The sequence below is a fragment of the Solanum pennellii genome, chromosome 11, assembly GCF_001406875.1.
Source record: "Solanum pennellii chromosome 11, SPENNV200".
Taxonomy (NCBI): Eukaryota; Viridiplantae; Streptophyta; class Magnoliopsida; order Solanales; family Solanaceae; genus Solanum; species Solanum pennellii.
This window is the reverse complement of record NC_028647.1, coordinates 1,949,724-1,968,313: the sequence shown is the minus strand read 5'-3', so window position 1 is coordinate 1,968,313 and position 18,590 is coordinate 1,949,724. Positions and strand designations below refer to the sequence as shown.

Here is an 18,590-nt window from a genome sequence, read left to right as displayed (position 1 = left end):
CATTTTTCATGTCGATAATTTTGGTTAGATATTTCTTGTCTTAAAACCATAGAAGAGGGAGACCTCGTGAACATTATTAACAAGAATCTCGTGAAATGAGAAGACCAAGACTTCTTATAAGTTCTACATTAATTTTTAATTTTAATATAAAGTTGTTACTCGTTTCTATCATTAATTTTAGTTGTCGTTTTAGTTTTAAATTAGTTTGTCATATCTTTAACATAAAAAGAAGTATATATGATATTTAAGAAAATAAGGAACCTATAAGGATGACTGAGTTGGTGTAACAGTGATTTTCAATAAAAAGTCAAAAGTATTAGCTATATAGTTTCCCTATGTTCTCTTCATTCTTAAATACTTGTTATTTAAGATATGGGAGACAGGTAATAAACAAAAATTAAAGAATATATAAGGAATAAATTAGACAAATTACTCATTTTTATTAATAATTTTTTAAAAGCCGTGTAGATACTAAAGCATAATAATATTAGTATAAAGACAAAAATTAGCAAGGGGGTGAATTATTAATTCTAATTATTTTGCGCTTACTAATCCCAATTTAAGATGTATATTTAATTTAACAACCTCTTGTTTTTGAAAAGGGTATAATATAGTCTTTTGATTCAAAGATTGATAAATTCTTTAAATTATATTAAAAGCTAAACAACGTGATTTTTCTCTAGTTTTTGACTTTGCTTTTTAAAAAAAAAAAAACAAAAGTAATCATAAAATAAGTTACTCATAACTCAGTGACGGCTAACAAAATTTTGATTAATAAATATTATATCAAAATGAAATACTTTTGAAATTTTTTATGGTGTTTGGTGATTGTTAGAGGTAGTGATTATAGGTGTTTGATTGAGAATTGTATTGACTAATTATCGCGTTGTGAATAATAAATTAACACCCTTAAGGGTGATGATAGCTGACAGTAATGATTGATGGTGATAGTTGATGATTGTGAATTATATTTACGCTGTGATAGTTAATAATGAAAGTGAATGATGACTTGGTCAGTACTATATAGTGACGATTAATGGTGGAGATTGTCGATAGTGATTGATGGTTATCGTGACGTGGGTGATTCGTAATGCTGACCGTAAATAATAACTATAATGGTAAAAAAGGCTAATTTGGTGATTGACAACGGTGATAGCTATAATATGGCCCAAGACGTTGTTTGGTGATAGTTGATAATAATGGCTAACGGCAAACACTAATAGTTCATTCTAGTGTGAAGAGTTATAACTAGATGCAATTTATTTTTTTAATAAAAATTTTCATGATCATATCTTAATCATTAAGATTTATTAAGTGCTTTTAACATATAAAACAAACACATTCAATAGTTAAGATGAACAAGTAATATTCAAAGCTAAAAATTAAATGACTTTAATGATCAAAATTTAAATTACTAGAATTAAGATTTTCATTAGACGTAAACAAACGAAAGTTACATTAAGATAGAATGTGACCAATTAAATGTTTGAAAGGTACCTTCTATAGAGTTAAAAGAAAGCAAAATCAGAATTAATTTTTCTGAGAAACTTATAATATAGTTTTTGGCTCACAACAACAAGAATTATATTTAAAAAACATTAAAAATTAAACAAATAAATAAAATAAGTTTGCACACTGAAAATTCCACTGGAATATGACTGTAGAAGCTAATTTTGACTTGCTTTGGCTATACGTGATTGAATTAACTTTTTGTGATATATAAAAAATTTATATTATTATTAGGTTATAATTTTCAGTTTCGGAAATATGATGTTCGTTAAGAAAATTCAAAATATAAAAATTAAATACATAAAAAAGTTAAAAGAATTCAAAATTTGTTATATATATGTACACAAATAACTTAATCTCCTATAAATAATGTTATTTTACATCGAAGGGGTCCGGATGAATCACATCCAAACCCGCCCTACTTGGCTTCACCCTTCGTCGGAAAAAAATTAACATATATACAAGTAAAATGATTTACGAAATGATTAAATAATTTATTTTGAATACCCTTAACATAACAAGTTTTATTTCTGAACACCCTTTAAGAAATTTCTGGCTCCGCCACTGGCTCCATCCTCTAAGTAGTATAATTTTTATTCCAAAAAATTAGGGGGAATGGAAGGTGAAATGGAGGAGGGATACCAAAGCGAGCAATTGAACTCTCAAAAATAAGGTAAAAGTTCAGATAATCAAACAATTGAAGTATATTTAGATTCTCCATCTAGGTAGCTCATAGTTCTAAAAATACAAAGAATTCGGTACAAATAACTTAATATTTGAATCTCGTAAAGCTTAAATAGATTCTCATTTGATTCCAAAAGTATTTATATACAGTCAAACTATGCGACATAAATTGAAACGATAGAGTAATTAATAAATAAACCCCCCACCCCCACCCCCACCCTCTCCACTTTCTTTTTGGTCTACTATACATGAGGCTTTGAGTCTTGATCCATCAAATTGAAAATGATTGTTTAGAGAAACTTCCTAGTATCAACACAACCAATTTAAAGTATATATTTTGTGTGTATATAAAGTTCAAGTTTTCAATTTAGATGAATGAATCATTATGTGGGGTTAGTTTTATCTCAAAGCCTTCATCCAAAGGCTCTTTACTTTGTTTCTTCTTAGTCAAGTTTTTGCTTGACAAATAAGCAAAAATCAAAGGCTTTCTTCCCACTAAAACTTAAAGCACATATTGTATATATCATTGCTCTTCTTGTCTTAAAGCACATATTGCATATATCATTGCTCTTCTTGTCTTAAAGCAACATATTTATATTCCTACACACATTCACTCTCACACATTTATAAAACCTCATAAGTTTTCATTCTCGATGCTCGAAACTCTCATATCTTAGTTATTACCTTCAACGCGACAATTCTAATCTCCTTCCTTATGGACGCGGTCTTCTCCTCCTCTCAAGCTTTGTTGAATGCTCATAGTGGCATTACTAACCATGTTGGATTCATTTGGCAACAAACTAGAACTCCTTTGGTTGTACAATTTCTAAGAATAATTTTATATGTTTGTTTGGCCTTATCATTTATGTTATTTGTTGAGAGACTTTACATGGGGATTATCATAGCTTTTGTAAAATTGTTTAGAAGAAAACCAGAGAAGAAGTACAAGTGGGAGCCACTTAAAGGTGATTTGGAATTAGGAAATTATTCATATCCTATGGTTTTAGTGCAAATACCAATGTGCAATGAAAAAGAGGTACTCGTAACTGTTTACTTTTTATAGTCGATATACATAAAATATACACATATTATACATTTTCGGACTATATTTTTTTTGTTTAAGTGGTTGGATAGACGACTATTTAGGTTAATTCGTCTATATTATTAACATTGTTAAATTCTTATATGGTGTTTGATGAATTGTTACTTTGGTAGGTGTATCAATTGTCCATTGGAGCAGCTTGTAACCTTTCATGGCCAGCCAATAGAATTTTCATCCAAGTTCTTGATGATTCTACTGACCCTACAATTAAGGTCCAATACTAATTATGTTCAATATTCGCGACTACAATTATACAGTCAGACTTCTCTGTAGCAGCATTTCACTGTAATAGCTAACCTTACTTTGGAACCAACTTCTATGTTATGTTACATGCGTTATATGTTCTCTATGACAACATTATACTGTTACTACGAAGAGGTTATGTAACCCTTCATCATAAGTGATATTAGTCACTTGTTATAACATGTTAAAATACGCTGATAGTAAAAAAACGACAGGTGTTGGTGGAGGAAGAGTGCAGGAGATGGGCAAGCAAAGGAGTTAACATTAAGTATGAGATAAGAGGTAACAGGAAAGGGTACAAAGCTGGGGCTCTTAGAGAAGGAATGAAGCATAGTTATGTGAAGCTTTGTAGTCATGTAGCCATCTTTGATGCTGATTTTCAACCCGAGCCCGATTTCTTGGAGCGTAGCATCCCGTTTCTGGTGCACAATCCTGAAATCGGACTCGTTCAAGCTCGTTGGGAATTTGGTAAATGTCTTTAATTTATGAAAAATGAAGGGGAGACACTTGTTGGAAATAGCCTCTTGCAGAAATGCAAGGTAAGGTTACGTACAATAAACCTAATGTGGTCTAGTGTACGAACCTACCTAAAACTCGAGCTTTGTGCATCGAGTTCAGGGTTGGAGCTATGTACAATGAAGGGGATTCAATCGTCGAAATATTATACCGAAGTGCTTATTTGGTTTTTGCAGTGAATGCTGATGAGTGTTTGATGACAAAAATGCAAGAAATGTCATTTGGTTACCATTTCACAGTGGAGCAAGAAGTTGGATCTACAGCTCATGCATTTTTTGGCTTCAATGGTAGGCTATTCACACCCGAAAATAATTTTACGATATTAGTATTGTTGTTACCGAGGACATTACCCTAGATAGGAAGGTATGAAAGACGAAGATAAGTAGGTTTCTGAGCGTTGTCTAGTTCTTCCTACTACTATCTTAGTCTTTGATTTTATTACCTCTTGTTTAATTTCCTTTGCTTCACATACGTCTTGTTTCTTCATTACTGTATTTTCTTTTCATACTTCTTGCATCAGGATAGACTGCCTATATCACACCGTCCAGAGGTACAACTTTTCCCTAGATCCTGTGTGAACACGTGATGTTTCGTGCACCAGACTGACTTTTTTACTTTCAACTCTAATGCAATACGAAGTTCCCACATAACTATAGAATTGCTGCAGGCACTGCTGGAGTTTGGAGAATGTCAGCTCTTAATGAGGCAGGGGGATGGAAAGACAGAACAACTGTGGAAGACATGGATCTAGCAGTACGAGCCGGTTTAAATGGCTGGAAATTCGTCTATGTTGATGACCTTAAGGTACACAATCACACGTATACCGATTTAAGGATTTAAGTTATATACACTGACGTTTGCAAAAAAAAACACAATACAAGTATCAACACAGTTTAACTTATTGGGAAAGACAAAATGATTGGAATTTAAACTTGAAGTTGAAGGATAGACTAACAAAAGTCAAGGGATGTTCTTTTTTCTCACATAAATAGGAAGAATATTTTTCATGATAATGGAAATGAAATGATGGTTTTACTATTCACATATATTACTCGAGCTCTTCAAAAATGACTATGACTGCCTGTTCGATCATCCAAAAGTAGTGCATATTTGCAAACAACATTTTAGGAGAATCTGACAAACATTAGTACTATACAACAACATATCCAGTGTAACTCCACAAGTGGGATCTGAGGAGGATAGTGTGTACACAGATCGTCTTACCTCTACTTTTTTTACCGTGTTAAGGTGAAAAGTGAATTGCCAAGCACGTTTAGGGCCTATCGCAATCAGCAACATAGATGGTCTTGTGGACCTGCTAATCTTTTCAGAAAAATGGCAATGGAAATTGCAACTAACAAGGTATGCTATATGAAATTCAGTTAAAACATGACAAAAATGGAAAAAAAAAGAACTCAACAACTGAAAAAACAAGTTGTTTTTGTCATTGCAGAAAGTTTCTGTATGGAAGAAATTTTACCTGATTTACAGCTTCTTCTTTGTACGAAAGATCATAGCACACGTCGTGACATTCATCTTATATTGTGTTGTTATTCCTGCAACGATTTTCATCCCTGAAGTTCAAGTACCTCGATGGGGAACGATATACATTCCTACAGCTATCACTGTTCTCAATATACTTGGCTCCGCAAGGTAGAGCAAAGAAAGAAAAAGAAGATAATTTTAACTTGTATTAACATGCATTTTTCGTTATTTATGTGTGTGAGTTTATTCAGATCAATGCAACTAGTGGTATATTGGATCCTGTTTGAGAATGTAATGTCCCTTCATCGGACAAAGGCAACGTTCATTGGTCTTTTTGAATCGGAGAGAGTGAATGAATGGATAGTGACAGAGAAACTCGGAGATGCTCTTAAGACCAAAAAGGGCTCAAAAGCACTGAAGAGACTTCAGTTTCGAGTTGGAGAGAGGTAAAAGCTTCTCCAAATCTTTATGAGTGAAACAGAGTTTTGGTAGAACTAACTGTTTAATATGGCAGGGTACATGTTCTTGAGCTTTTCGTTGGGTTGTACCTGCTGTTTTGTGGGTGGTACGACTACTCGTTTGGAAGGAACAAGTTCTATGTATACCTCTTACTCCAAGCTATGGCGTTTTTCGTTGTTGGTTTTGGTTATGTTGGTGTTTTTGTTCCAAATTCTTGATTCAAATTTGGGACTTGTTTTGTTGGTGAAATTTTGGTTTTAAGTTACTAGTTTGTAAACTTATGAATAGTAGCTTGATATTCTTTTATTACCAAAATCTGTATAAGCAGCTAAGATCATGCTTTATTTGTATTTTTTTTTTTTGGGGGGGGTCTTTTTCATTATTTGTGAATGAGTAAGGCATAAGAGAATTCTATAATTAATTAATTTCATAGACAAACCACAGTCGACTATATATTTGTAGTAAAAAATTCACTGAACATTCATAAAAATATAGAATTGTGAACCCACTTTTTGTTGCATATATTAGCTTTAAGTTATAGCCAGAACCCATAAGCTTCAAAGCCTGAATTCGCTTATGAAGAGTCTCTTGTCTGTCTATTCATTCGTACATTTGTTTGGTAAAAAGAAATCCAAGGTCCTACGATAAACGTATACACGAAATCAACATTCATGCAGACACTCAAGCAAATGTTCAAAGATATTATTTTTGGTTTCCCACCCGATACCCGGTGTCTAGTAACCCCGACTAGATCCGGTGTCATACCGAGAGTCCAACATTAGAAAGTAAAGTGCTTTCTAACAAAGACGACTCAGACCCAATAGGGCTCAAACGTAAAACCTCCAGCAGTAGAATACAACGTCTGCAATTTCAAATATGATGAATGCCTATTTCAAACATCATGTTTTTGGGACCTATCCAATTTCTCCAGACATTTTTATCAGTAAAATGCAGAAAACATATTTCAACAACACAAACAGCATCTTAGGAGGATTTGGATTAATCTATTGAAGAAAATCAAAGGCCTCTAAATGATTCAATTCATGGAAGTCATGGGAAACTGCTGGACTCAAATGCGAAAGAGATAAAAGATGGCACTCATGCCAATCAAGAAACACAAGCTTAACTGAAATTTCGAGAAGTCACGTATAGGCAGTGATGAAGCCAGGAATTCTAACAAGGAAACTCGAAAAATGTAAAACGTCACGAGTAAGATTTGAAATTGTAAACTAAAACAACCTCTATCAGTACACAAGAATCCTCTCTTATGTCAAAGGAATTCAAACAGTTTATATATAAGCAAAAAGAAGACATATTTTCCTAGACAGTATTATCGACTGATAAAGGGGATTCAGTTGACCACCTAGCGTCCACCTAAATCTGCTACTGGATATAGGAAGCTCACAAAGGCTATAGACTAAACACAAGGGAACTATCCGGGAGAAGTTTGTTCAACAGAGAAGCTTAACTAGACAACAGCTCCCCCCCGAACGACGTCCCAAATCTAATGTAAGCAGATACAGACTGCACAAACATATCCGCAATCCATTCCAGTGAATAACTTGACAACCACACATTCAGTAACAACATTTAGAGAGTTCAGTGTCACATTTCCGTTGCTGCACATTATTAATAAATCAATATTCAGACTGTATCTATTCAGACACCAAAAAACAAACCTGGAAACATCTGAACAAAACTACATCCAGAATTATCTGGTAATAAACAAATACGGAGGAATCATGCTATTTGCTTGGACTAATTTCCTGGACAAGGCAACAAGAGAATCTACAAAATTGAAACAAGCTCACTATTTTAATGAAAAGATCATCTCAACAAATTGACTGGACCTTAAAGAAGATGTTTTGTTAACTGGATAGCTGAACTTCTTATCAATTGGATCGTCGTTGCGAACTACCTTTTATGAAAATTTAAAATCAAGACTACGTCTCTGAGGGCATCATACCCTACCATTTATTCTTCTAACTTTTGGTGAATCTTCTCTGGAATTGTCTCCAAAATGTCATAGTGACCATAACCATGAAACAATACGTTAATCGGACTCTCTCCCTCCTTCCTATATTCTTCTCCATAATTTGATATGTTTATTAAACTTCCAGAGCTTCTATCTACCATATAGACAGAAATCGCGGACCTGCAACCAAAAATTAGGAAATATTAACAAATTGGACAATAGATTCTAGAATCGAAGCCTTAACCAAGCATCATCCAGAGATCACATAGTACATTGACAAAGTAGTTCCATATGTTATCCTAGTAGTTCTTGGAAAAGCAGTTCTCCTACTTAATTTGACTTGAAAGTGACAAAGTGAAAGTGAATGTCGATGGATATATAACTAATAATTCCTAAACACATATGAAGGACCAATTCTTTCATCAGCATACAACAGAAACGATCTTGTCAAGTGCATAAACTATGCCACTTCATGCTATCTTGTATTACTAACCTAGCTGAGAATCACACTAAAATGTTCTTTAAACTCTCTGTTCTCAAACAAAAGTTTATTTCTTTTCTTCATCTTTTTCTCATTTCAGCATTACTGTTTCTCATCGTGAAGTTCAAAACATCAACGCCTCAACAAACATGTATAGTTGCAGTTGGATTCATAAGTGCAAAGTGACAAAATGATCAATCATGAAACAGAAACATCACTCACTTGAGAACATGAGAAGCCATTAGTAGCTCTGGTTCTCCTCCCCATACATATGGCTTTTCAATTCTTTCTACGTACGCATCAAAATCCCCTTCAATAAACCTATGTATCATAAAACAACACATATTCGTAAACATATAACACTGAATATTCGAGAGGAACCGAGTACTATAGAAGTAAACAACATATACCATTCAGCTTCTTTTCGCCTCTTTAACAGCTCGTCAACCACCTGTGCACATGAAAAAATAAAATAATTTCCGACATCCATATTTTTAATACACACAGCAAACTGCAAGAAAATGAAGGTACCTGAGCTCTTAATTCATCAGCAAGTTCTCTCTGTCGATTTTCATCCGGAGCTTCCTCCCCATTTCTCAAACAAGCCATATGTGCTATCGCTCTAAATAGACATCTCCCATCCGCTGGAACCCCTGTTACATTCACCATTCAATTTGTCAATTCATCAAGCAACTTGCAATCTTAATCACCTAGAAAAACTTAACCAAATCCCAAATTTGTTCTTCAATTTAATTCTAATAACCCACTCCTCTATCAATCAAATACCAAATCATGTTATACCAAACTAGTTATATAATCCACTCTTCAATCAATCAAATCCCGAATTTCATTATTCCAAATTAGTTCCTCAATTCTAATTCACTTGTATCCTTTTTTCACAGGACTACAACAACAACAACAATATCCAGTGTAATTCCACTAGTATTGTCAAAGGAGGCTAAACTGTACACAGACCTTACCCCTACTTCTACCTCGGGAGGAAGGTAGATAGACTATTTCCGATAGACTTTGCACAGAGAATAATGAGTACAAAATAAATTCAACAATTAAAACAGTATAATAGATATACCAGTAACTCTATAGTTGGCAGAGTTTTGATCATCCTCATCTGAAGAATTTACAGCAGACTGTTTATCAATCGGTACGGCTACATCAGAATTAGCATCTGGTAATAGATCAAGAGATGGCGCAGCTAAACACGAACAAACTCCAAACAACAACCAAGCAGAATCAGGATTATGTAACCATCTCGCCGGCCTAGAATCCCAATTGACATTCCACGAACCTTCACCTTTCTTAGCAAGCTCATAATGATGTTTAAACACCGTATTATTCCTCCGATTTATATCCTTCTTATTCCTCCTCCCAGCAGGAAGTATCGCATGCCATATCGACGCTGCACCACCAACTCGATTTACAGATGATGCAATACGGCAATGACTCGAATGATTCCGCCTCTGATCTACTCCTATTCCACCTCCTCCTCCACCTCCACCTCCAGATATTAACAATAACGATGATTTGTTAGCAGTATTCGTCGGAATAAGTCTGCTATAACCCGAAGGCGTTGAGCCGTGGGCGTGTGATAAGCAGAGTGATGCGAATAGCCAAGGCTTAGGACGTGCACACAATACTCCGAGCATCACCGGAACTTTTTTTTCTTCAGATTTTCGTATTGAACAAGAAATTAGTATGAGCTAAATTGGGCATTTCTCAGAGCTTTTTGCTGTTATATTATGGATGATGATGATGAAGATGAAGATGAAAAATGCATTTTGTTCAGTGGTGACGGCGAAAACTAAACCAACTTTTTTAGTGAGAGAAATAAATGATAAAAATGAGGGATTTTTAGTGAGAGAAAGTTTTTGGGTGGGACCTATTTAACCATGAGGTATGTGCTCACCTATTTATGATTTCACATTGTTCTATTTTGCCGTGCACGACTTTAAATTAATCGTTCGATAGAGTTTATAAAAATTAATTAAATTTATTTTTATTTTTTATAATTTTAAAATATTATAAATTGTTAATTATGATAATTTTATGAAAAAAAATAAAATTTTTATATTTAAATTCGATTCATTAGTAAAATTTAAAAGTTTGAATTTTGATTACGATAAATCAATTGAAATAAAGAGTGATGCAAAGCGAAAAAATAATTTTAATTTGATGTTTAGTAATGTTTAAATTAATTTTTATTTATTATTTGATTTGACAAATTAAAAATAATGCACATTCTTTAGGATATTCGAAGGATTTGAAGGGAGATATTGAAATTTGGTACAAAAATAGTATTAAACAAAGTCTAAAACTAATAAAAAAAATATAGTACTGTATATTAATCTATTATTTTCTCCAATATATTTATCCAACGATTGATTAACACGATTACTCGTTATATTATTGGTGTAAATATATCTTATAGTGTAAATTCATTGTTAGATAATAATAAAAAAGTTATTATAACGATCAATTTAATGTCATAGTATCGTCACTTTAATATTTTCTTTTTATTTTATTTCTTTACTTATTATTTAATAAAAAGATTATTTATCCTACCTTTTCACTGTACTGACAACAGAAAATAATATAATTTATCTAAATGTCATATTGTTTAAAATATATACGATACAAATATAATAATGCAATATAATATGATACATAATAGGGAAAAGGGTATGATATACCCCTCAACTTTGTCATTTAGAGCTGATATACCCCTTGTTATAAAAGTGGCTCATATATACCCCTACTTGTAAACAAATGGCTCACATATACCCTTTTCCTCTAACGGAAATGAAAAAAATAATAATTTTAGTCTAAATTTTTATTATTTTTTTCTAAAAAATATAATCCCATATGAGTAAATTTAATCCTCGTCAAACATATTTTTTTTACTTTTTTTGTTTCAATGACTAATTTATAATTATTATTTTGATAATCAAATTTATTTATGTTTCACTAACATTCTTGTAAAACTTATTGTAGATGACCAAATTTTTTCTTCGAATACGAAATTAAATTACAATACACACAAAAAAAATAGTTTAATTTTTTATTCTTTAAACTAAGGAATGAAAGAAAAAAACAAAATAAGAATAAGAAATTCAAATAATTATAATAAAAGAAGTCAAAAAATAATTTATGTATGAAAAAAATTAAAATATACCTTGAACTTTGATAGAAGAATCATATATACCCCTAAATAATTTTTAAAAAAAATTAGAAGTAATAAATATAAATTTAAAACTAATTTTTTAACTTCCGTTAAATGAAGGGTATATGTGAGCTATTTTGTAACGGCAGGGATATATGTGAGCCGTTTGTATAACGGTAAGGGCATATATGAGCCACTTTTATAACGAGAGATATATCAGCTCCAAATGACAAAGTTGAGGGGTATATCAGACCCTTTTCCCTACATAATAACAACAATCAAAACAAATCGTAAAGGGTAAATTAGTCATATAAGGAAAAGTAGTTGGGCTCTAAGAGGTGCTTAACGAATATTCTCATAGGGAAATTTCATGCAACTTCCAATAATTTAATTAAACGTGGCTTGAAACTATTTTTTGTTACCATATATTGTTTATTATTATTTAAAAGATAAAATAGTTCAAGAAAATAACACTAAACTCACTTTTTTAATTAAAAAATAAAAATGTCATGAATCTTTTAACGTTTAGTGACATATTTTATTAGTTCTTTTGGAATCAATAGAATAACTCAATCACTATATCTTTTTATATCTTTTTGTGTGGCCTAAAGGGTCATCGATGCAAATAGATGTAGAACAAAATATAAGGTATTCTCCATTATTTTTATATAATATTTTATTATTGTCCTTTGAGATATTCGATAAAATTGAAACGAAGCATGATTTTATATGTAAGAATAAACATAAATCAAGAAATTGTTTAAATTATTAGATCAATAAGAATTATGATATAGTAATGACTGTTTAATTCTTAATCAGATATTTTGGATCTGAACCTGAATATGAAAAAAATTATATTAAAAAAGTCATTCCTGAATAAGTCTGTCATGCACTATTCAAATTAAATAAAATTTGCTATGCAAATGAAAATTAAACAGAAATCATATATTAAATAGGTTGTACTTGGTAAAATATTAAATAATAATGGAGAATGAATTAGATATGAAAATCCTAAATTTTAAAATTTGAATAATTTTAAAAAATTAAAAATCTTCAAATATTGTAATAAGTGTTAAAAGGGAATGGTCAAATATTGCCAATTGAGATGGAAGATGCAGAATACTTTTGAATTTGTCATTATTTGTTTCTTAATTTTCACGATAATATACCAAATGTCATTTAATACGGGATGGACACTAAGATCTAAATATCAGATCAAATTAATTATTTTGATATCGTATACTATATATATTAGTATAAATTAAATTACGTAAGATCAATTTTTTCAATTATTTTTCTTCTATCGTGGCCTTTCATGCCACAGAAAATAAAAAACGTTTTTAGTTTTTAAAAAATTCGAAGTCAATAATTGATCCTTAGGCAAAGATCAAGAATCCTCCAGAAGTTTTAAAATAAATTGAACAACGTGACACTTGACGTATGACTTTGAATATATATTTTTTTATTAAGAAAAAGTGGTTAAAATTTGTTATGTACTAACTTTTTATTTGAAAATATTCATTTCGTGTAACAAAAATAATTATACACCTTTTTATTACCAATCATTTGAGTTATAGTATTCATAGAAACTTGAGGACATATTTTGTTGAGTCTTCTCAACTTTTATTTATAATCAGCTTATCGACTTATTATATATATGGTTTCAGTTATATTTATTTGTAAGTAGATCTTGATCAGTTAAGTTGATCTTGTTTGTCTTTTGATTATGTAATTTATATTGTTGCGATCTCATCGATCTAGTTATCTTATTTCAATAATCGAGTAATATGGCCTTGTCGGTCTTCATTATTCTCTTTCTATTATGTTCTAATGACGAGCTCAATCGAATAAGGTTTCGCATATCGATAACGTCATTCTAATTTTAAAACGTACCATAAATTAAATTTAAAAACTCAAAGTAATTTTGATATTCATTATATTTTTTTATCTAAAGTAAATCCTCATTTTTTACTTTAATTCTTGATTAAATTTAAATTATAGTAAAAATTGCAAAATAAATTTTAATATATATTTTCTCTCAATTGGACATGTGTAATCCATCTTTGACCTAAGTTTTTGATTGGAACAAATATGAAGCGATTTACTGATAATAAGAATATAACTTCTTTTAAAATAAAATAATAAATAAAATAAAATTATTTTTAGTAGTACACAATAATTTTGAGTCTTTTCATTTACTAACTTCGTAAATAATCAATAATAATAATAATTAATAAGTCTGACTTTCTAAAAGTGAATATACTAAATAAAATACAAAAAAAAAGAGATTATTCAATGGTGTAGAAAGTTTGAACGTGGACAATTAATAACAGCTAAATTTGCTTAACAAATATCGGTAGCAATTGAAGTTATTAAAAAAAAAAAAAAAAGATGTAGGTCCAAATCATACAAAGGGAAAATGATTGACGTTGACAAGGATCAAAAAAAAAAAAAAGGAAACAATAAATGAGTTTATTTTTTTAATTATAAATTTCGATTTTAACTTATGAATATAAAAAAATCACTAAAATACGCTTTCTTATGGCTAAAAAATTACCAACAATAAGGAAATTTGGAAAATCGAAGATAGCCAGGATTGTTGCATCAGGTTTTCATTTTTTACAAAAAGCTTAACTAGAATTAATCAACCACCTTCTCTAAAAGAAAATTTAAGCTTGATGCAAATGACTAAAATATAATCTATTTTATATGATTATTCATTAAATAAATAAAAACTACGTAAAAATTTAAGTTAGTCATATTTTAATACAAATATAGAATGTCGAATAAAACATAAAAATAAAATTAAAAAGTTGGTGTCATCAAAGATGTGGGAGCATCAAATGAGATAATTTCCCCCAATCAAAGATTTTGATTTTAAATTAGAAATATATATTATTTTTTATACAAGATAACTTTCTTTAATAGACTCTACATATATATCATAAATTTAAAGAATTTATTAATTTTAAGTTTTAGAAATATATATTATTTTTTATAGAGAATAACTTTCTTTAATAGACTACATATATATCATAAATTTAAATAATTTATGTTTTAATATTAAATATGGAATGTTGAAATAGGAAATAAAAATAAAAATTGATGTTGACAAAGATATTGTTCCAAATATTACTTGGCAAGGTTCAATACCTTCACTATGAGGTTGCTAAATGCTACTTTTTTCTCTTATCAATATTTTTTTTTGTCTTAAATTAGTTGTTAAATTATTTTATAAGTTATTCAAAAATTACTAATTAAGAGGATTTTAAATTAATTTAAATTTTGTTTATATTTTAACATTATAATTTCACTTCATTGAATATTAGATTAAGAAATTTGTAAAATTTAAGAACATTTACTATTAAGAATAAAAAAGGAAAATAACTAATTTGTCTTGAACTTTAAAAATAAAAATAATTAAACATGACTATTTTTAGAAATCATAATACATAAATTGAGACGAAGGGAGTTAAACTTTAAAATTTTCTTATTTTGGAAATTTGTTATTTGTATTTGGCTAATTATTTTTTAAAAGAGCTTTTTTTTTTGTTGATATTAGAAAATTAATGTGTATAATTGTGTTTCATCAAGATTTCAAAAACACTTTTAATGAAAACCTAAAAATTGTTTTAGGTTAGCACATAAAAATATATATTTTTTCTCAAAAAAATTTGATTAAATACCTCAATTTTATTAAAAAAATAAACATCATTATAACAGAAAAAATAAATTTGACTTCTTGAAAGTTTTGTCAAGCAAAATACGGTTCATATTCGCAATGCATATGACTTTAATTTATTTAAAAGAGAAATGTTCTCTGAAATAAACTATTTATTCAGTAGCTTATATTTAAGAGAAACTTTCACATATATAGCAAACAGAAAAAGTATATTTGAATGCTATAGCTGTAGTTTGCATAATTATGCTCCGTAACGAAAATAAATATGTATATTTCACATATACAAATGAAAGTTATGACTATTTCACTATACATGTATACAAAAGAATCATTTGTATAATTTGTTTTGTATAAAGCGAGAAAGAAAGAAAGACAAAAGAAAACTAAGCAGGGAAAAATCGTATTTGTATAATCATAAATGTATAGGGTGAAAATATATATATTTGTATTTGTATATGCAATATTGTCTTGCTTTATACAAACACAAACACAATGTATACATTTGTTTTGTATAAAGTGAGAGAGGCGACTAAGAGTGGCGAGCGAGATTTGAGAGAGGGGAGACAAGGGTATGAAAATATATGCAATTTCTCTCGCTTTATTACAAACACAAACGCATTTTATACATTTGTGTTTGTATAAAAGCGAAAGAGGCGAGCGAGACTGCCAAAGTGGGGAGCGAGATTCCACCAGGGAGATAGGCGAAAATAGCACAGTTTTCTATGGGTGCAATTACATCAAACTATGTTTATAACATTTGATTTGAACTAATAGTTTGCTATTATATATAATTTTTCCTTTTTTTAAACCATATATTTATATTAAAAATATGTTTCAAACTTAATAAGCAAAAGGTTTGTAAATATTTTAATACGATAGAATAATATATCTTAAATATTAATCAATATTCATAGTTTGATCATAAAAAGAAAAATTATAATAAATATTTTTTAAAATGGGAGTGTATTTACAAAACCTCACAACTTACGTTGCATTTCTTGGATTATCCACCTACCCCTAATGTTCTTTTCGAAAAAATAACATTTAATTATCCTATTAGCGATTGTTGTTTGGTGGTATTTTGTTGTAGTCTGTTACGTTTTTCTATTATCAAGGTCTAGTAATTTGGATCGGAAATTTTATATCGAAAATATTTATTTGGTCAAAAAATTTAGGCAGAATTTAATTAGAGTGACACTTTTTTTAAAAAAATATTTTTACATATATAACTTTAATATTTTTAATTAAAAAACAGAAAAAAGATTATTTTTTTAAAAAAAGAAAAATATTATAATTTTTTTAACTTTCTGGCCAAAATAATACTTTTTCTATGTTATTTCATATTTCTGAACATTTTTATCTTTTAACTAAAAAATAGAAAAAAGATTAATTTATTTTAAAATAAATTTTTTTATTTTAAAAAATTTCTAACCAAATCCTGACCATTAACAATTCTTTTAGAAAATAAAAAATTATGAATAAGAGAAAGAAACATGAAAAAAGATCGTAAATATTTTGCAAAAGTACTTATTGGATTTAATATATTTTAATGTGATCCAACAAAATTATTATTTCAATATTAAATAAATAAATAAAAATTGCACGAAAAAATTATCTTTTTATCTTATGACATTTAACTAATTATTATAAGTAAACAATATAAGATCAATTGATCGACGTAAATCTAAAAATTCAATTATAAATATCGATGGACCTAATAGTGTTGACCAGCGGCTCTAATATGCATGTGACTGTACAATTAATAATAATTATTATTATTGTAATATTAACTTAAACGTGTTTAATTTTTTTTTATAAATTTTAATTATTGAATTTGTGTATATATATGCTATAAATATGGACATTATCTTATTTGGCTGACAAGGAACTTGTGGCCCTTAAAAAATAATAATAATAGTTAAAAAAAAACACACACTATACAATCACGAAGCCACTGACATATTTTTATTATTATTTCCAAAAAAAATAATTACTTATTTTTGCAATAAACTTATTATATTCAACCGTTTCACTATTAAGAAAAGGAGCAAGTTAGCATATTTAGGAATTGAATGGGTCAATTATTTTTATGACCTAATTTTGTTAGGCATAAGTTTAGATCTCTTCATCTTGTTTGACATAAATTTCGTAGAAATTAAATTATGTTTTTTACGGCATATAATATGAGTTCTGAAAATAAAATTTTTCTTCTATCGACTTAAATTATGTAGGAATTGAGTGATGTTACTTATTATATTTTTTAACGCATAACTTGTATTATATTATGATCCGAATGCTTTTGAAACTCACTTTTGGGCCTTAGTTAAATCAAGATCAGAGTTTTGGGCTTTTCATCACAGCCCATTAAGAGACACCAATCAACGTGCTTCCGGCCCTTAAGAAAATGGACCATTTGTTTACTTGTTGGAAATGTAGTCGTGAAATTCACCTACGGCTCGTTTGATCGTGAAAATTATTTAGTTGTTTTAGAACATATTTTTACATCATCTTATGATTGGGCTTGAGTATGAAATTTTCGAATTCAATTAAAAATTGAATTCTAAAATTTGATAAAGTGTTTCAAATCTATTTCTCTAACTTCATTTCTACAAATTTAAGTTAAGTGTTTTCTTTTCTTTTTTCAAAAAGTATGACTAAACACAATTTCGACTTTATCAATTTTAAATAGAGCAATATATATTTAAAATATCCAATTGTCTCATTATTATGTCAGTTGAACACATTTGTAAAAGAAAATGGTCATTTGGACATTTTCAAAAATTATGTGTCACATCAATGTTGCCTCGAGAAACAATACGGTCGAGTTAAAGTATTTAATTGTCAGTTAAAATACTTAATAGCAACAGATTTCAAACTTAAATGTTTAATACATCATATCAATAATTATTGTGAATATAAACTGAATATAACTTATATATATTAACTCATAAAATTAATCAATAACCTTGAAAAATAGAAAATTCTAAATCTTTAACCCTAACTTACTCCCTAACACATATTGAACTTAAAGTTTTACTCGTAAGACAAACGAAAGCGAAAATTTTCAAAATGACTCATTTTCAAGATCATTCTTATAAATCACCGAGGTAAACGTACCACCTATTAAAGTTGTACTAGTTTATTTGTACACACAAGATGTTGATAATTAAATTGAGCCCTAATTTAGTGGTCCACTTTCCTTTATTCATTGCTTGGTCCAAACAACAGTCAGCCAGCAAATTAGGTCCATAGAGTACATGGATTAGGGGTGGGGGG

At 29.4% G+C, this 18,590-nt stretch overlaps 2 protein-coding genes across 2 annotated transcripts; one reads left to right on the top strand and one right to left on the bottom strand.

Annotated features, from left to right (window-relative positions):
* The first annotated feature begins 2,908 nt into the window (after positions 1-2,908).
* On the top strand, positions 2,909-6,216 carry LOC107003382 (glucomannan 4-beta-mannosyltransferase 9-like). The gene is made up of 9 exons (XM_015201703.2): positions 2,909-3,229; positions 3,409-3,507; positions 3,754-4,006; positions 4,231-4,341; positions 4,722-4,858; positions 5,303-5,416; positions 5,508-5,707; positions 5,791-5,985; positions 6,054-6,216. The coding sequence occupies exons 1-9, from the start codon at positions 2,909-2,911 to the stop codon at positions 6,214-6,216; spliced, it is 1,593 nt and encodes a 530-aa protein (XP_015057189.1).
* A 1,340-nt stretch (positions 6,217-7,556) lies between these two features.
* Positions 7,557-10,365, bottom strand: LOC107004952. Its single transcript, XM_015203389.2, has 5 exons — positions 9,545-10,365; positions 8,986-9,107; positions 8,865-8,905; positions 8,677-8,775; positions 7,557-8,153 (listed from the first exon to the last, which is right to left on the bottom strand). Exons 1-5 carry the CDS (start codon positions 10,116-10,118, stop codon positions 7,973-7,975), a joined length of 1,017 nt encoding a protein of 338 aa, XP_015058875.1. The 5' UTR covers positions 10,119-10,365; the 3' UTR covers positions 7,557-7,972.
* Positions 10,366-18,590: the final 8,225 nt, after the last annotated feature.